This window comes from Salvelinus fontinalis, chromosome 32, assembly GCF_029448725.1.
Source record: "Salvelinus fontinalis isolate EN_2023a chromosome 32, ASM2944872v1, whole genome shotgun sequence".
Taxonomy (NCBI): Eukaryota; Metazoa; Chordata; class Actinopteri; order Salmoniformes; family Salmonidae; genus Salvelinus; species Salvelinus fontinalis.
The window spans coordinates 43,197,874-43,218,358 of NC_074696.1; the positions used below are offsets into that span (position 1 = coordinate 43,197,874).

The 20,485-nt window shown below is 43.8% G+C and overlaps 1 protein-coding gene across 6 annotated transcripts in view; it reads right to left on the minus strand.

Annotated features, from left to right (window-relative positions):
• LOC129831400 (CUGBP Elav-like family member 3) overlaps positions 1-20,485 on the minus strand; it is a 62,680-nt gene that overhangs the window by 33,302 nt on the left and 8,893 nt on the right. For all 6 annotated transcript variants that reach the window (XM_055894767.1, XM_055894769.1, XM_055894770.1 and 3 more), the window contains exons 2-9: positions 15,160-15,289; positions 9,360-9,508; positions 9,138-9,190; positions 8,746-8,872; positions 8,242-8,417; positions 6,211-6,556; positions 5,152-5,382; positions 1,860-2,036 (exon numbers count right to left, since the gene is read on the minus strand). In XM_055894767.1, coding sequence (XP_055750742.1) covers positions 1,860-2,036; positions 5,152-5,382; positions 6,211-6,556; positions 8,242-8,417; positions 8,746-8,872; positions 9,138-9,190; positions 9,360-9,508; positions 15,160-15,289 — 1,389 coding nt within the window. The remainder of the gene's footprint in view (positions 1-1,859; positions 2,037-5,151; positions 5,383-6,210; positions 6,557-8,241; positions 8,418-8,745; positions 8,873-9,137; positions 9,191-9,359; positions 9,509-15,159; positions 15,290-20,485) is intronic.

The following is a 20,485-nucleotide window of genomic DNA, read 5'->3' on the forward strand; positions in this document are numbered from 1 at the left end:
GGGATTGTTACGGCTAAGGAAAATTGTCATGCATGGACAAACAGTTATGCGGATTGTGCTGTATCCTCCCCATTACAGATAGACAGACTTGCCCACATTACACAGTGCCTCAGATTAGTGTACATAAGACAACACGTCGCCAAAGTTACACTTAACAAAAATATAAAACGCAACATGTAAAGTGTTTCATGAGCTGAAATAAAAGATGCCAGAAATGTTCCATATGCACAGAAAGGTTATTTCTCTCGAATGTTGTGCACAAATTTCTTGATATCCTTGTTAGTGAGCATTTCTCCTTCGCCAAGATCAGCCACCTGACAAGTGTGGCATATCAAGTAGCTTATTAAACAATGATCATTACACAGGTGCACCTTTTGCTGGGGACAATAAAAAGCCACTCTAAAATGAGCCGTTTTATAACAACACAATGCCAGATGTCTTAACTTGAGTGAGTGTGCAATTGTCATGCTGACTTCAGGAATGTTCACCAGAGCGGTTGCCAGAGAGCTGAATGTTAATTTCTCTAACATAAGACGCCTCCGACGTCATTTTAGAGAATTTGGCAGTATGTCCAACCGGCCTCACAACCACAGACGTTTAACCACAGCAGCCCAGGACCTCCACCTCTGGCTTCTTCACCTGCGGGATCTTTTTAGACCAGCCGCAGATTTGCAAAACCAAAGAATTTCTGCACAAATCGTCTCAGGGAAGCTCGTCTGTGTGCTCGTCATCCTCACCAGGGTCTTGACCTGACTGCAGTTCAGCGTCCTAACCGACTAGAGTGGGCAAATGTTCACCTTCGATGGCAATTTGAATGCACAAAGATACCATGACGAGATCCTCAGGCCCATTATCGTGCCATTCATCCGCCGCCATCACCAGCATGATAATGCACGGCCCCATGTCGTAAGGATCTGTACACAATTCATGGAAGCTAAAAAAGTCCTGGCCTGCATACTCAGACATGTCACCATTGAGCTTGTTTGGGATGCTCTGGATCAAAAAGGTGTATAAAAGCTTGTTCCAGTTTCCGCCATTTTTTAAAAAGTATTTGTGACCAACATATGCATATCTGTATTCCAGTCATGTGAAATCCATAGATGACCTAATTAATGTAAATTGACATATTTCCTCATATGAACTTACTCCGTAAATTCTTTGAAATTGTTGCATGTTGCGTTTATATTTTTGTTCAGTGTATGTTTAAAGAACATTTGGCCCCTAAGCCCTTTTTGGAGTGGCCACTTAGAGGTGCAGGACCTCTAGCAGTAGAAAATGTGAGGTGCCGGTACTTAGTTCTATGACCTGCCCAAGTCAAGCACTGAGGAGTCTGTTTTGGGCAGAATGAGAATTGAGACGATGCACACTTACTTGTATCCCAACTGCCATTTCTTATTCCAAAAATTCTAAACCCATTCGCAAGCATCTTGTGTCCCGCCGTGCCCTGTTTTGTAACATGATTCGCTATGAAACAGCACCAGATAGACACATACACTGGTCATAGATAGTAGCAGTAGACTTGATAGTCTGAAGTGCACTCCACTAGTTTTCATGCACATTTTTTTGAGAAATACCAAAATCCCCAAACAACTTAGCTAGATGCAAAATTGTGCGACTAAAACATCCTCTGCAAAAAAGTCTAAATTAATAACATTTCTTTCGTATGACTATTTGGAGGAAGTGGTAGGCTAATAGCTGTTGTTGCTACAGTGTTTCAAGAGCGACTAACACCAGTAACTGACAGGCTACGATAACACACATCGAACCACACCACCAGGACTGATATCTAGTTTTTCTTAATGAGCTAAACGATGAGCTCAGTTACTCTTTAAAATTTGCTCTAACACACGGTTTCTCACCCTGTAGCCCGCTGGCCTGCCCCTGGGATTCGGACAGTGCACTGAAGAGCTCCTCAGGAGTCATGTCCACTTTGGACAGGATGCTGGCCAGAGGGCTGGCTACCTGGGGGGTTACTGGGGCAGGAGGGATGGTCTTGGCTGGAGAGGGGGAGACCAAAGAACCACCTGGACTCACTCCTAGGGGAAAGAGGAAAATAGATTTAAATTCATTAAAACCATGACCAGAGAGACTGTCAAAGAATACAGTAAAAAACTGCTGGTTTTATGAGTTCATGTCTAAGTTTTATTCAACACCATTACAAAAAATAAAACGTGCTTCTCTCTACTTCCACTTGAGCTGCAGCTGCAATGAATGAGTAGCCAAGTATCGAACACCCTGCATTTTTATTATTAGCAATATTTCACTTTCTCTGGTCATATGAACATGAATTTGTGCAGATGCTGTGAGACTCAAGTTTTGCCATCAGGTGGAAGACTGTTCCCTCTCATCAGAAGAAAGGAAGGAGGGAGCAGGGACCGAGAGAGGCGGACCCTCTCCTACTCTCTCCCTCCCTCTGCTGAGAATAAGGCCGTGTTCAAAACTGGGAACTTTGAAATCTCCAACTTCAGATTTCAGTGCTTTCAAGGCAACTGGGAACTCGGGGAAAAACGAGATCCAACTGGGAAAAATATTTTTGAACAGGCATCCAACTTGAAATTCCAAGTCTGAAACTCACGCACCTTTCTAGAGCTGCGACTTTCCGACATGAAGATGACTGACGTCGTGATTTGACCTCGTTGTTTCCCCGAGTTCAGTTGTCTTGAAAGGACCATGACCATCAGATACAGGTACCATCAGTCCAGTAAAATAAAAAAGCAAATACTTGAACATTTCAATTTATGCTCAGATGTGCCTTGCAAGTGCTACACCAACTGATCTATTTTCTTATCAAAGCTCGAGTTCTGAAATATAATATGGTCTGAGAAGAACATTATTGGCAGGCCAGGCATAGAGCCAAAATACTGTGATAATGTATGCATTCCTACAGAACGGTTTTTATTTGGTTAATGTTACATTTGAAGTCATATTTAAAATAAAATAAATCTGAGTCTTAGATCTTAGCTTGCTTTTTGACTGCGAAAGTGATCTCGACTCAGAAAAGGTTGGTGACCACTGCTCAGAATAATGGCTTCTCGTTTAAACGGACTTCACAAGGTGTTGTGACATCAAATGTTATTTAACAATGTAATAGCCTAATGGCCTCCCGGGTGGCGCAGTGGTCTAGGGCACTGCATCGCAGTGCTAGCTGCGCCACCAGCGTCTCTGGGTTCGCGCCCAGGCTGGGCTGGGTTCGCGCCCAGGCTCTGTCGCGACGCACAATTGGCATAGCGTCGTCCGGGTTAGGGAGGGTTTGGCCGGTAGGGATATCCTTGTCTCAGTATGTAAAATGTAATGAAATATAAAAAAAAAATTATAAAATGTATGCACTCTACTGTAAGTCGCTCTGGATAAGAGCGTCTGCTAAATGACTAAAATGTAAATGTAATAGTAAATAGGTCTAACCCTCAAGTATCTGAAATGACGTGATCAATTGAGGTTTACTGATGATGAAAAGCGAGCAGTTACTTGCTGTATAACTCTGATAGAGCTAAATGTGCGCAATTGTTTTGCATGGAATAATCATAAACGCATTTAACAATCACTTGAAAACAGCACAGTCGTCAATGGTTTTAGCAGAGCAGGGGGTCTCCTTGCAGGCAAATTGAACGCTCTGCACCTTGAGGCTTTTTATTGATAACCTATAGGATCTCTATGAGAATAACAGTGTTCATGATGTCAGCGGCTAATAGGGCTGGGAATTGCCAGGAACCTCACGATAGTATCGCGATACTTAAGTGCCGATACGATATGCATTGTGATTCTCACAATTCTATACGTATTGCATACTGTTATTGCGATTCTAACATTTTGCTCCATATACACGGAGTGTAAGCTCATTCCATGACAGACTGACCAGGTGAAAGCCATGAAGCCTTATTGATGTCAGTTGTTAAATCTACTTCAAATTAGTGTAGATTAGAAAGGAGAACACAGGATAAAACCCCCATGAGGTCGATATCCGCACCCCACTAATATTAATAAGCATTGAAAACATCCACATAGAAATCTAGCAATTCATGCTAGAGATATGTTTTTTGGCATCGGATCCGTCTCAATCCACTGCATCCGCCTATGTCGCACTTCCGCATCTGCAGTGAAACTATGAAAGCGCGAGAGGGGTGTTAATCAGACCATGAGACATCCTGAAAAGCAGTCCCCTCACAAAATCGTCTGTAGCTTACAAACAGTTTGGCCTACATGATGCTATCATTTAGACATTTTAAAGAATAACTAATCCCTTTGTTTTTTTCTTAATTGTATTCATTTCTATCGATCTATTACATTCTGTTGAGCAATGGTTCATTTAGTCTTCTAGGGCAACATATGATAAAAGAGAAGCTACATTATCTAAATTAGACAACTTTACTAACAAAAGGCCTTCCAAAATGTCAGAACTTATAAGCAGAACCATATCTAACATATCAGGCAAAACAAAATCCTGCACCCTGTCCCAAAAATGGTTCTGCAGTCTAAATCACATTTCTATATTTCCCGTGTTAGGATTGGGTGCTGGCCTCAGATTTTCATGTAGTCGGCCTGTTGCGGATGGGTTATTAGCAATTGCGGGCAGGTGCGGGTCAATAAACAGCTGAACCACGCATCACTACTGTACATATAACAAATAGGCCTCATTGGCATGGCTTCTGTTATGAGGTGGAACACACTTCAATTCAAACTGTTGATCGAAAATACAATTTGTTAGAAAATCATTTGAAATTGACAAATTAAAAACGGAGCCTATAGATAATTAGCAGGCAGCATGTGTTAACTGTCCTTTTGAGTAACAAATCACATCTTGGAACAGTGGGTGCATTCTGACATCACGTGCATAAAACAACTCACACCGTTACGAGATATTTGTAACCCACGTGTGAAAAGTTTAATTCAATTCTACTTCAAATTTAAATTCTGCTTTCGGTGGGGTTATCCAGTTATTCATATTGGAAATTTAAAATCAAGTGTTGTATTGAATTAAATTCTGAATTGACCCCAACTCTAGACTGCTTCCTTTATGACGCAACATCAGAATAACAGCGCTGATGATGTCATGGTGCCTTTACGATGGCCCATCAGAATAGCAGTGTTGATAACGCAACAGTGGCTGCCTGCATGTAGTGCCTTTATGATGTTACAATAGCTGAAGTTTCTCACCTGGTTTCTTCATGACAGATGTGATGCTGCTGAGAATAGAGCTAATTTTACCCAGGTCCACATTGGCGAGGTTGACTGATATGTTGGTTGCATGGGTCATAGGGGTTACGAGAGCTGGGGAGGGTGTGGCCTGTGGAACAGACTTTGCCTCTGTGGCCAGTGGCGGCTGTGTGACAACAGGCACAGGAATGGGGACTGGAGATGGGATGGGACTTTCAACTCGCTGCTCAACTGAAAACAGAGGAAATGTTCAATCCAAACAGCTAAGTTGCAACACAATAGAGCCTTACAGGTATAAATGAGGCACATAAAAGTACTACACTGAACAAAAACATATCCCCAACAAGTGTTGGTTTTATGAGCTGAAAAGATCCCAGAAATTTGATATACGCACAAAAAGCTTATTTCTCTCAAATGTTGTGCACAAATGTGTTCACATCCCTGTTAGTGCGCATTTCTCCTTTGCCAAGATAATCCATCCACCTGACAGGTGTGGCATATCAAGATGCTGGGGGACAATATAAGGCCACTCTAAAATATGCAGTTTTGTCACAACACAAGGCCACAGATGTCTCAAGTTACGGGGGAGCATGCAATTGGCATGCTGACTGCAGGAATGTCCATCAGAGCTGTTGCCGGAGAATTTAATGTTAATTTCTCTACTATACGCCACCCAAAACATAATTTAAGAGAATTTGGCAGTACGTCCAACCTGCATAAGAACTGCAGACCACGTGTAACCACGTCAGCCCAAGGAGTATTTCAGTCAGTAATAAAGCCCTATTGTGGGGGAAAAAACATATTCTGATTGGCTGGGCATGGCTCCCCAGTGGGTGGGACTATGCCCATCCAGGGCTGCATCCCATCCCAGTCATTTGGAATCCATAGATTAAGGCCTAAAGTATTTATTTAAATTGACTGATTTCCTTCTATGAACTGTAACTCAGTACAATCTTTCAAATTGTTGCATGATGCATTTATATTTTTGTTCAGTATAGATCCTGTCCCTTAACCACCTGCCCCCCATCTATGCTCTGCATCACATGTCATTACCCTCACCTATGATACTGACGTTCTCTGCCTCCTCATCCGAAAGCTCCATGTCCTCCACGTCGCGGTTGTCTGACTCCCCTACGGTGAAGCCCTGCTTGGGGGAGCCACCAGGGGAGGACAGGGGGCTGGGTGCTTCCCCTAAAGTGATGTCCGCCTCATCATCCATGGCCAGGCCATCCAGGTCGGAGTCTGGGTCAGCCAGGTCATGGAACGGGGACTCTGAGCCATTGGGAGAGGGGGCATCCATCGAGGGCGAGGGGATGGGCGACTCATCCAGGTCTGGTAAGGTGGCCTTGAGGCTGTCCAGCTTACGCTTGAGGTGGGACACCCGGTTGGCAAACGTCTTGTAGGCCTTGAAGTAAAAAAAAGAAAAGACAACTCGAACACAAATCTATGCAACTCAAGTCTTACTACCAAAGCCCTCCACTAAAACCAAAGAAAATCTCTTTCAACCTTTCACAACAGATACGAAGACATTAAGGACACCATCTAGTACACTCATGGTGAGGCCCCAAAATTTCCTACCTAGAAGCCTGTGTTTAAGACATATGGAAGTGGATGGCGGAAAATGTTTTACTTTTAAACTCAGACAAACGAGAAATTAGTTCTAGGTCCCAAGAAACTAAGATGTGATATTTGATCTGACAATTAATCTTAAATACAGTCATCTCAAATAAAACGGTGAAGGACCTTGGCGTTACTCTGGACCCTGATCTCTCTTTTGACAAACATATCAAGGGCAACTTTTTTCCCCCATCATCGTAACACTGCAAAAATCAGAAACTTGTCGTCAAAAAAGTATGCAGAAAAGCTCATCCATACTTTTGTCACTTCTATATTAGACTACTGAAATGCTCTGCTACCCAGGTAGCACTAACTGAAGTGTATTTAGTGCTAAATACGGCTGCTAGATTCTTGACTTGTTCCTACCCATCTCTCCGATTTGGTCCTGCCGTAAATACCTACACGTATGCTACGGTCAAAAGACGCAGTCCGTAGAATTTCTAAGCAAACAGCTGGAGGCAGTGCTTTCGCCTATAGAGCTACATTTTTATGGAACGGTCTGCCTATCCATGTGAGAGACGCAGACTCGGTCTCGACCTTTAAGTCTTTATTGACGACTCATCTCTTCAGTAGGTCCTATGATTGAGTGTAGTCTGGCCCCGGGGTACGAAGGTGAACGACAAAGCACTGGAGTGACGAACCGCCCTTGACGTCTCTGCCTGGCCGGCTCCCCTCTTCACCGGGTTTCTCTGCCTCTGACCCTATTATGGGGGCTGAGTCACTGGCTTACTAGTGCTCTTCCATGCCGTCCCAGGCTTTTTTGCTATAATCTACTTGAGTGGGTTGAGTCACTGACGCAATCTGCCTGTCCGGTTTTGTGCTCCCTTGGGCTCGTGCAGTGGAGGCGATCTTCGTGGGCTATACTAAGCCTTGACTCAGGGTAGTAGGTTGGTGGTCTGTTGATATCCCTCTAGTGGTGTGGGGGGGGTGCTTTGGCAAAGTGGGTGGGGTTATATCCTGCCTGGTTGGCCCTGTCCGGGGGTATAGTCGGACAGGGCCACAGTGCTTATCTGGTGTCCTGTGTGAGCTTAAGCTCTCTCCTGCTCTCTCAACCTCCCTTTCTATCACGAGCTCGCTCCACCGCACCTGCTGTCTCTAACTCTGAATGCTATGAAAAGCCAACTGAAATTTACTCTGGAGGTGCTGAACTGTTCCCACTCGACAACAACTGATTATTATTTGACCCTGCTAGTCATCTATGAACATGGGTAAGAACTATCTGGCCTTAATGGCCATGTACTCTTAGAATCTCCACCTGGCACAGCCAGAAGAGGACTGGCAACCGGTCAGAGCCTGGTTCCTTTCTTTTACTAGGTTCCTGCCTTTCTAGGGAGTTTTTCCTAGCCACCGTGCTTCTACATCTGCATTGTTGCCGTTTGGAGTTTTAGGATGGGTTTCTATAAGCACTTTGACTTCTAATGATGTAAAAAGGGCTTTATAAATACTTTTGATTGATTTGATTCAGCTACTCACATTGGCAACTATCTTGACCTCCTTATACTGCATCTCGTAGAAAATATCTGCGTTGCCAAGAACATCCAACAGAGGGGGCCCTCCTTTCATCTGCCGGTCAAGGAAGGAAACAAACTCCTTTAACTTCGCACTGCCATCCTCAAAGTCCTTGGAGTGCCTCTTTCCTCCTGCCTTATCTGAATGGGTAGTTGATTTAGAGAGAGAAATGAAAGAAAACAAACACACAACCTTGGTCAGTCTAAAAACTACTGTTATCTCCTCCTAGACTAGAGTGGCCAGACAGGGATCAAGGTATTTTTCTTTCAGATCTGAAAGAGATGCCTAGTGCCTTTTCCAGTTACTGGCCCAATGCTCATTGACAACATTTCAGGAGGATGTGGGCCCTGGTCAAAAGTTGTGCATTAAATAGGGATTAGGGTGCAATTTGGGACAAACAGCATCAATGCTCATGGATAACTTTGCAGCAGGTTGTGTGTTAACCTTTAAACCTTTGGCTATTGTTACCTTTCAGTCTCTTGAGGGCCTCGGTGCTGCAAACATCCACCCTCATGGCTGCCAGCTGTTTCTCCTTCAGTGCCACCTCCTCCACAGAGCTGTGGTACTTAGAGAGGTGATCGATGAAAGCCTGGGGCTGCATGACAGGACAGTCAGAGAGTCACACCACAATAGTCAGGGTCAATTTCAACTCAACATAGTAGCTTTGGAGTACAAACATTTACTTGAAGTATTTACAGTTCTCATAGTACAGTAGTTAGTTCATTTGGTATGTTTTGGTATCAAGAGGATATGCAGTTGACATTTTCTGAATACACAATTGAGATGGATAAAAAAAAAAAGAAAACCTCAACAGAACAGAAAATATAATCTATCCTGAACAGTGGGTCGTAGACACTTACGACAAATTCGGCTACAATCTTAGATTGAAGAGCAGCCTTAGGGTTGACTGGAGCTGAAATTACATAAGAAATTACAAAGTTAACACAACACACAAGCATTGAACTGCACAACAATAAACATGACATTTGTGCAATTTCGAAAGATACTTCATGATATTCAAAAGAAGCAGTATACCACAGTGAACTCCGCTGGTGGTACATGTTCGGCACAGATTTACTCACCTTTAGGCGTCTCTACAGCAGCAGGTGACTCTTCTTTGACAAGACTGGACCTCAGCTCAGCTATAAGCTGCTCTGTGTACACACTCCTCTCCTCCCAGATGGTTAATATCCTGTCCACCGAATTCATCACCTTAGAGTCTCCGACATTACTGCAGGACAGGAGGAGACAGAGAAGGTCATCACTGACATTGCACTGATGTGTAAAGTGACAGAGTAGCCCTGGCCAGCAGATCAAACCCTTTTTCTTATACACTCCGTGTTCAGTTTATTAGGTAGTAGGTACACCCATCTAGTACTGTGTCGGAACCACCTTGGCCTCCAGAACAGCCCGAATTCTTCGGGGCATTAACTCTACAAGGTGTAGGGAGGAATAGCATTACACAGTTGTGGCAGATTTGACGGTGGTACATCCATGCTGCAAACAGCCCGTTCTATTCTCATACCAAAGATGCTTTATTGGGATTGGTCAGCAACAATGTTGAGATATGCTGCGACGTATGTGTTATTCAAAGGCCCAATGAATACTCGCCTTTGTGTAATGATTAACTCCCACCACTTGTGGGACATTTATTTTAAAAGACACGTATATATAACTGCACGAGGACAGACAGTGACTGACAGGCTGATACACACGTAACAGTTACAAATAGTAACCATCTAGAAATAGCGCAAAAATGTGTTTTTCAAAGATTTCAAAGAAAAGGGAAGTAGACAATGAATGTAGGGTGTTCCAGCAAGAGTGAACATCAAAATATTTATTTGAGGTATCAGGGTGCTAAGTGTATGAAGAGAGCGTCGCTGTCTTGAAAGACTAAAACTTGTCTAGACACCTCCAGACAAATCATGCAGAGAAATATAGGATTGTCTTCTGAGCAGAGGGCAAGTGCATCGAAAGAGTTGCTTTCTCAGTTGCAAAAGCAGCAAGGACTTTTCACAAAACTGCATCCAGCAAACGACGGAATTGCGAAAGCTAGCTATTTGCTGCCCCACAAAACTGCTAAACATAGCAAGCCAGTCACTGAGGGCGAATTAATTAAATAATGTTTGACTCTGCAGCAATACTTTGCCCAGACAAGAAAGAGCTGGTTGAAAATGTTTCTCTGTCAAGACGAACAGTGACACGCGTGTTGAGGACATTGCAGAGAATATGGAACAACAGTTGAAAGATAGAGGTAAAGGATTTCACCTGTTTCTCCTTGGCCTTGGATGAGAGCAGTGATGTACGTGACACAGCACAGTTGTTGATATTCTTACGAGGCATAACCCCAGACTTTGAAATTACAGAGGAGCTCGCTTCAGTGCAGTCAATGAAGAGCACAACCACAGGGAAAGATTTATTGGAGGATAAGTATGGGGCAAAGCTGGGACTGACTTTTGAAAAGTTATTCTGTGTGACCACTGATGGGTGCCCAAACTTCACAGGAAAAAACATTGGCCTTTTGAAAAGGATACAAGATCAAGTAGCTGAGCTGAACCCAGATCAGAAAATGATTTTCCTGCATTGCATTATTCATCAGGTGCTGCTCTGTAAATGTGTTCTGAAAATGAGCCATGTTGTGGATACAGTCTATAAAGTGGTAAACTTCATAAGAGCAAAATCTTTCAACCACAGGCAGTTTGACTCACTGTCTCTTCCAACAGTCGGGTCATGCAGATCTCCCCTACCACAAAAAGGTGAGATGGCTGAGTTTGGCAAAGGTGCTTAAAAGGGTGTGGGACCTGAAGCCGGAGATTGCTGAGTTCTTGCAAATGAAAGGAAAATGTGGTTATCCCTCAACTGCAAGATAAAAAATGGTTGGCTGATTTTGCTTTCACCGTGGACATCATGGCCCTCATGAATGAACTGAATTCCAAACTACAAGGGCCTTTTTGCACATCAGATGAAGGCTTTGACAAGGCTGTACAAGGGAAAATTACTCCTCCTGACCTGCCAAGTAGAAGCCAACGATCTCACCCACCTTCCGACACTACTAGTCTGTTCCCTATCAGATGACCAGCAGGAGAAGTATACATCGCTGCTGCGTGCTTTGAACGGTGAGGATGCTTTCTCGTGCTTTCTCGTCGTTTTGAGGATTTCAAAGTGTTGGAAAATGACATGCTGTTGGTTTCCTCTCCCTTCACCTTCAATGTGGATAACACTCCCACTGACCTGCAACTTGAGCTTATCGATCTTCAGTCTGATGCAGTGATTGGAGAACTATTCAAAACAATGTCGCTGACGAGGTTCTATGCATCTCTCGAACAAAACTTCCAAAGATTAGAAGTCATGCTCAGAGGATGTTTGTACTGTTTGGGTCAACCTATGTATGTGAACAGACATTTTCAGTGATGAAATATAACAAGTCACAGATCATCTGCTGGCTTGCTTCTGAAGCTAAGCAGGGCGATAAATGATAAGGATGTTAAGCTTGAAAGGGCTGGTAACTGTGACAGCATGGAATTCAAAGGAGGCGATAGACAGATGGGTAAGGGGAGAAAGAGAGAATGACCACTTGGGAGAGATGAGGATCCCGGTGCCACCACCCCGCTGACCAGCTGCTCTCGGGGTGTGCGAGAACACGTGGGCGGACGAAGAGAGAGCAGTAGGAGTAGCAGTGTTATCTGTGGTGATCCATGTTTCCGTCAGTGCCAAGAAGTCGAGGGACTGGAGGGAGGCATAGGCTGAGATGAACTCTGCCTTGTTGGCCGCAGATCGGCAGTTCCAGAGGCTACCGGAGACCTGGAACTCCACGTGGGTCGTGTGCGCTGGGACCATCAGATTAGGGTGGCCGCGGCCACGCGGTGTGAAGCGTTTGTATGGTCTGTGCAGAGAGGAGAGAACAGGGATAGACAGACACATAGTTGACAGGCTACAGAAGAGGCTACGCTAATGCAAAGGAGATTGGAATGACAAGTGGACTACACGTCTCGAATGTTCAGAAAGTTAAGCTTACGTAGCAAGAATCTTATTGACTAAAATTATTAAAATGATACAGTACTGCTGAAGTAGGCTAGTTGGCAGTGGCTGCGTTGTTGACACTACACTAATCAAGTCGTTCCGTTGAGTGTAATAGTTTCTACAGTGCTGCTACAGTGCTGCTATTCGGTGGCTAGCTGGCTAGCTAGCAGTGTTGATTACGTTACGTTGCGTTAAAAGAACGACAATAGCTGGCTAGCTAACCTAGAAAATCGCTCTAGACTACACAATTATCTTTGATAAAAGACGGCTATGTAGCTAGCTATGTAGCTAGCTACGATCAAACAAATCAAACCGTTGTACTGTAATGAAATGAAATGAAAATGTGATACTACCTGTGGAGCGAAGCGGAATGCGACCGGGTTGTTGAGTGCGGAAGTTCTATTCGGTAGACGTTGGCTAGCTGTTGGCTAGCTAGCAGTGTTTCCTACGTTAAGGACGACAAATAGCTGGCTAGCTAACCTCGGTAAATTAAGATAATCACTCTAAAACTACACACTCTGAACTACCCAATTATCTTGGATACGAAGACAGCAAAGACAACTATGTAGCTAGCTAACACTACACTAATCAAGTCGTTCCGTTGAGTGTAATAGTTTCTACAGTGCTGCTATTCGGTAGACGGTGGACGTTTGCTAGCTGGCTAGCTGGCTAGCTGCTGGGCAGATAGCAGTGTAGACTACGATAGGAAGACGAAATACGATAATTACGCAATTATCTTTGATACAAAGACGGCTATGTAGCTAGCTAAGAAGAAATGGCTAAGGTTAGACAAATCAAACCGTTGTACTATAATGAAATGTAATGAAAAGTTATACTACCTGCGGAGCGAATGCGAATGCGACCGCTCGCTCCAAAGCCAAGCTAATTGTTGTAAAGTGGCTGTTCCACTGGATGTCATAAGGTGAATGCACCAATTTGTAAGTCGCTCTGGATAAGAGCGTCTGCTAAATGACTTAAATGTAAATGTAATGTAAATGTTGGTCCTGGTCAGTCCCTGGATGGGAGACCAGATGCTGCTGGAAGTGGTGTTGGAGGGCCAGTAGGATGCACTCTTTCCTCTGGTCTAAAAAAATATACCAATGCCCCAGGGCAGTGATTGGGGACACTGTCCTGTATAGGGTGCCGTCTTTCGGATGGGACGTTAAACGGGTGTCCTGACTCTCTGAGGTCATTAAAGATCCCATGGCACTTATCGTAAGAGTAGGGGTGTTAACCCCGGTGTCCTGGCTAAATTCCCAATCTGGCCCTCAAACCATCATGGTCACCTAATAATCCCCAGTTTACAATTGGCTCATTCATCCCCCTCCTCTCCCCTGTAACTATTCCCCAGGTCGTTGCTGCAAATGAGAACGTGTTCTCAGTCAACTTACCTGGTAAAATAACGGTAAAATAAAAATAAAAATAAAATCTCTTACTGACTCACCTTTCAGCAATCCTGCGCATAGCGACGTCAGAAACTATACCGGACTTCACTGCTCTAGTCAATGCCCATCAAAGACTTCACTCCTCACACTGATCGAGTAGTTTAAATGGAATGTTGAGCGCTCTTTGTTTTTGTGCATACCCATTAACAAGAGTTCTGTCCGTGGTGCTGAATGCAGTGTACTTTTCCCTCCGTATAGTTCATTGCATGTATAATAATGAAAATACCTACCAAAAAGGAGAACACGGATGTGGTTTATTTATGTGCATGTTAAACAAGTTAAATAAGTAGCATATCTGGATGTGATTTACAGTAGATATGTCTGTCAACAGTCATACACATGTATAATCCTGTAATATGATTCCGGCCCGCGACGGCAAAAATATATTCTAATGTGGTTCTCCATGGAAAATACTTGCTTAGGCCTGCCCTAGACACTGTCAATACTTGTCTGCCTGCTTTATGTAGCAAGCCATGGCCACGTGACTCACGGTCTGAAGGAGCGATTCATTTTTGTGAACGGGATGGTGTACCTAATAAACTGCGTGTATAGTGCTCTACTTTTGATCAGAGCTCAATGGGCCCTGGTTTAGTAGTGCACTATATAAAAGGGAATATGAAGCCATTTGGGACACAGTCATTGACTTGTATGGTGGACAAACAAAAACATTGTAGACGTTAGCTCTGACCGAGCTGCTTCCGGGCTGAAGTTTTCCCATAGGTACAGGATCAGTGTTTTTATTGCAGTAATTTAAAATTATTTGGAGGCCCATTCAAGTTACGACTGCCATAGGGAGGGAAACAGGCATTCTAACAAGCAGTCAATGCACAACAATTCTTGCTGTCGCAGGGAAAACAGCTTTTCATTCCTACTTTTTTCTCAACTCCTAAATATCCTCGAACTGCACTATTGTAAACCTGGAGTTTATAGCAACAGCATGGTTAAGCACATTGTCGCTCTGCAATTGATTTCGAGTGCATAGGGGAGAGGGGGGCTAAATGTAACACGCCTATTGTAGAGTAACTTGGGGTAAACCACCACCCTACTCCTAAATCATTTTTGGGGGAGTGACTTAAATGAGACAGATTACATTTTTTGAAGAGCAAGAGTAGTGGCAAACAGGGAAAGTTTTGGGGGAATTTTTTGGGACATGAAGCGCTTTCTGTGAGAAGTACCCCAAGTTACCCTTACAGGTAGGCATACATTATAACACTGTGTTTATGCAAGTTTTCTGGAAACAGGACTCCCAAGAGATCTTTTCCCCCACACTGCTACATTTGTTCCCCCTAGAAGAAACACTGGTACAGATCTATGATCTGCTCCCTCTCCCTCAATACTAACCTTACCCATTAGTGCATAACCGACCCATGATCAGCATCTAGGGGCCACTTCAACTAACAGTGTGTGGTTTACTCACTTGACCAGCTGGAAGGCCTCAGGGAGCACGTCGGCGAAGGCAGTACGGTAGACGATGGCATTTCTCCTCTTACAGTTCTGAATGACATCGTTGGCGAGGTAGAACAAATTGAGCCGATGAGAAGCCTCGGCTGCCAGGAGAAAATAGCAGGAAAAAGGGGGAGGGAGAGAGAAAATAGTTGAATTGTAAACCACAGTGGTGGGACTGTAAAAATTGCCAGCATGACAAGTGTTTCATACGTCTAGCCTTTCAGTACCCGACACTGCCACTATTACAGCATTAGGCTTATACCGGTAACTGCCAAAAAAAGGCAAAACCAACAAATTCTCTTAATAGGGCAGTGGGCCACCACGAGCCGCCAGAACAGCTTCAATGAGCCTCGCCATCATTTCTACAAGTGTCTGGAACTCAAGCAGTGCGGCTTGGCAGGGTTGTGTTTCGGAGGACGCATGGCTCTAGAACACAGGTGTCAAACTCATTCCACGGGGGGCCGAGTGTCTGCGGGTTTTCGCTCCTCCCTTGTACTTGATTGATGAATTAACATCACTAATTAGTTAGGAACTCCCCACACCTGGTTGTCTAGGGCTATATTGAAAGGAAAAACCAAAAACCTGCAGACACTAGGCCCTCCGTGGAATGAGTTTGACACCCCTGCTCTAGAACGTTGCCTCTCCCAAGTCCGTACGAGAGTTGCATCGATGGGACCAGACTAACTACCAATTGGATATTACGAAATTGGGGAGAAAAAAGGGGTAAAAGCACAAGAACAAAAAACATAAAAAATAAAATGGTCTGGACCTCTATTGGATGGATGCGACACCATTCTTCCATAAGAAATTCCATAATAGGAGTTTCATTGATGTTGGTGGAAAACGCCATCTCAGGCACCACTCCTCAAACTCCCATAAGTGTTCAATTGGGTTGAGATCTGCTGACAGACAGCCATGGCATATGGTTTACATTGTTTTCATGCTTATCAAACCATTCAGTGACCCCTCGTGCACTGTGGATGTGGGCATTGTCATCCTGGAAGAGATCACTCCCATCAGGGTAGAAATGCTTCACCAGAAGTTGAAGGTGATCACTCAGAATGGCTGCGTATTTACTGGCGTTTACCTTGCCCTCTAAGGGGCTGAGCGGACCTAAACCTTGCCAGGACAATGCTCCCCACCTGATCTCAATTTACTTAATATACTGAAGTCTTTCCTTAAATTTTGTCAGTTACCTGTTCATTGCCTTCTTGTAACCGAAGGGTAACTTTCCTGTGTTTCGTACAAACTAGGATACTCTTCATCCTGTCCTGCATGGATTGACGCCATGTTTTGGGAGGTTTAACTCAGATGCAGGCCTGAAGCCTTACCTTGTACCGGGTCCAAGATACCCTGGCCTAGGGCGATTGAAAGTTGAACCCCAGTCTAAAAGGCAGTGACAAAGTTTTTCCCAAGGCCAAGTAGGCTCTGGGCAGACACCGCAAAGGGTCATTGGAGCCACTCCAAAACATGAAAAATGTTGAAAAGCATAAAACAGACCTGAATATATAAAAACGACAAAACAATGCTTATTTTCCCTGCTTTCCCCCCGTAAAAACTAATCCCAACATCCCAATACATTTAGCAGGTGATGACAGCATCATTGTCACCGATACTGTTGTACACCAAGACAAAGCATTGCAAATACAGGACAAATCCAAACCAAATGGTCTATGATGCCAATGCCACATTTTTTTTTTTACACAAGAACCAAGATTTATTTTCCTAAATATATATAATTTTCAGGATGGGAAAAACACTCTGTTAAACTTAGAATGACTGAAACCAAATCTAAAGTATGTATGTAGAAAAAGATAATGGACCTATATATTTTTTAATAACAATCTAAGAATGAACAATAACCTAAATTAAAGCTACAGTGCCTTCAGAAAGTATTTATGACCCTTGAGTTATTCCACATTGTGGTTATAGCCCGAATTAAAAATAATTACATTGATTGTTTTCTCACTTATCTTCACACAATACCCCATAATGATAAGTATTTGTAGAAGTACCTTTGGCAACGATTACAGCTGTGAGTCTTTCTGGGTACGTCTCTAAGAGGTTTCCACACCTGGATTGTACAACATTTGCCCATTTTTCTTTTCATGCATACCCATAACATGATGCAGCCACCACTATGATTGAAAATATGGAGTGGTACTCCGTAATATGTTTGGGGCAAATCCACCAACACAACACTATGTATTTCAGGACAAAAAGTGAATTGCTTTCCCACATTTTTTGCAGTATTACTATAGTGCCTTGTTGTAAACAGGATGCATGTTTTGGAATATTTTTTATTCTGTACAGGCTTTCTTTTCACTCTGTCAGTTAGGTTAGAATTGTGGAGTAACTACAATGTTGTTGATCCATCCTCAGTTTTCTCCTATCACAAACATTAAACTCTGTGACTGTTTCAAAGTCACCATTGGCCTCATGGGGAAATCCCGAGATCGGTTTCCTTCCTCTCAGGCAACTAAGTTAGGAAGGACGCCTGTATCTTTGTAATGACTGGGTGTATTGATACACCATCCAAAGTGTAAGTAATAACTTCAACATGCTCAAAAGAATATGCAGTGTCAACTTTTTATTTTATTTTGACCTCTACCAATAGGTGCCCTTCTATGTAAGGCATTAGAAAACCTCACTCGTCTTTGTGGTTGAATCTGTTTCAAATTCACTGCTCAACTGAGGGACCTTGTGTGGGGTACAGAGATGAGGTAGTCGTTCAAAAATCATGTTCAAGTGGAACCGACAGCATTTTATCAACACAAAATCTTAAAAACCTGTTCATATAAACCCACAGAAAGAACAAACACCTTTTTTTACATTTTCTGACAAGCGCGCACTTGGACATGGTCATTTTCACGTTTTCATAAATTCATAGAACGTCTGGGAATTACGTAGTCAGGCATTTGTGAAAGTTCTATAGCAATATAGCGGGAAAGCAGCTGTGCGTTTGGACAATTAATACACACTGTCCAGGACTGCATTCTACCCAGACAGGTGCACCAATCAGAGCAACAGTAGGGATATGCTAAAAAGCCATTTGCCACACGGGGGTGCCATCTTTCACTTTGAACTGGACTGTAAGTTTACAGGCAGTAGCAACAGCTCGACATTTGATCATGAGAACGCATTCTCCCTTGCCCTCCATTTGGCAAATGTCACCATAATTCTAGCCTGAGTCCTGCTTATGAGCAAAAACTAAAGCAGGAAGCATCAATTTAAAAAGTAGTCAGATGTAGCAAATGCTAAGTTACAGGACTATTTTGCTAGCACAGACAGGAATATGTTACGGGATTCTCCGATGGCATTGAGGAGTACACCACATCAGTCACTGGCTTTATCAATAAGTGCATCAATGACGTCATCCCCATAGTGACAGTACATACACTACCGTTCAAACGTTTGGAGTCACTTAGAAATGTCCTTGTTTTTGAAAGAAAATCACGTTTCTTGTCCAATAAAATAACTTCAAATTGATCAGAAATACAGTGTAGACATGTTAATGTTGTAAATGACTACTGTAGCTGGAAACGGCAGATTTTTAATGGAATATCTACATTGGCGTACAGAGGCCCATTATCAGCAACCGTCACTCCTGTGTTCCGAAGGCACGTTGTGTTAGCTAATCAACCCTTTTTTAATTATGTTAGCACATCATTCTTCAGACTAGTTGAGTATCTGGAGCATCAGCATTTGTGGGTTTAATTACAGGCTCAAAATGCCCAGAAACAAAGACTTTCTTCTGAAACTCGTCAGTCTGTTCTTGTTCTGAGAAATTAAGGCTATTCCATGCGAGAAATTGGCAAGAAACTGAAGATCTCGTACAACGCTGTGTACTACTCCCTTCACAGAACAGCGCAAACCGGGATGCTAGGCAGAGTTGCAAAGAAAAAGCCATCTCTCCGACTGGCCAATGAAAGATTAAGCTGGACAAAACAGACACTGGACCTCTGCCTAGAAGGCCAGCATCCCGGAGTCACCTCTTCACTCTCGAAGTTGAGACTGGTGTTTTGCAGGTACTATTTAATGAAGCTGCCAGTTGAGGACTAGTGAGGCATCTGTTTCTCAAACTAGACACTAATGTACTTGTCCTCTTGCTCAGTTATGCACCAGGGCCTCCCACTCTGGTTAGAGCTAGTTTGCGCTGTTCTGTGAAGGGAGTAGATGTGAATATTGACCTTTAAAAATCTTACTCACAAGGCCATAGGGCCAGACGGATAATCAGGACGTGTACTCCGAGCATGCGCTGACCAACTGACATTTTCAACCTGACAGAGTCTGTAATAACATGTTTCAAGCAGACCACCATAGTGCCTGTGCCCAAGAAAGCGAAGGTAACCTGCCTAAATGACTACCGGCAGATATTAAGTGTTTCGAAAGGCTGGTCATGGCTTACGTCAACAGCCTCATCCTGGAAACCCTAGACCCACTCCAATTTGCATACCGCCCTAACAAATCCACAGATCTCTATTGCACTCCACACTGCCCTTTCCCACCTGTACAAAAGGAACACCAATGTGAGAATGCTATTCATTGACTACAGCTCAGCGTTCAACACCATAGTGCCCTCAAAGCTCATCACTAAGCTAAAGGACCCTGGGCCTAAACACCTCCCTCTGCAACTGGATCCTGGACGGCCGCCCCCAGGTGGTAAGGTTAGGCAACAACACATCCGCCACGCTGATACTCAACACGGGTGGCCTCAGGGGTGCATGCTCAGTCCCCTCCTGTACTCCGTTCACTCATGACTGCATGGCCAGGCACGACTCCAACACCATCATTAAGTTTGCCAATGACTACAACGGTAGGCCTGATCACCGACAACAATGAGACAGTCCATAGGGAGGTCAGAGACCTGGCAGTGTAGTGCCAGGACAACAACCTCTCCCTCAATTTGATCAAAACAAAGGAGATGCTTATGGACAAATAGGTAAAAGACACAGTATGGCCCCATTCTCATCAACGGGGTTGTAGTTGAGCAGGTTCAATTTCAAGTTCCTTGGTGTCCACATCACCAACCAACTAACACGGTCCAAGCACACCAAGACAGTCGTGAAAAGGACACGACAGCGCTTATTCCCCCTCAGGAGACTGAAAAGATGTGGCATGGGTCCACAAATCCTCAAAAGGTTCTACAGCTGCACCATCGAGAGCATCCTGACTGGTTGCATCACTGCATGGTATGGCAACTGCTTGGCCTCCGACTGCAAGGCACTACAGAGGGTAGTACGTACGGCCCAGTACATCACTGGGGCCAAGCTTCCTGCCATCCAGGACCTCTATAC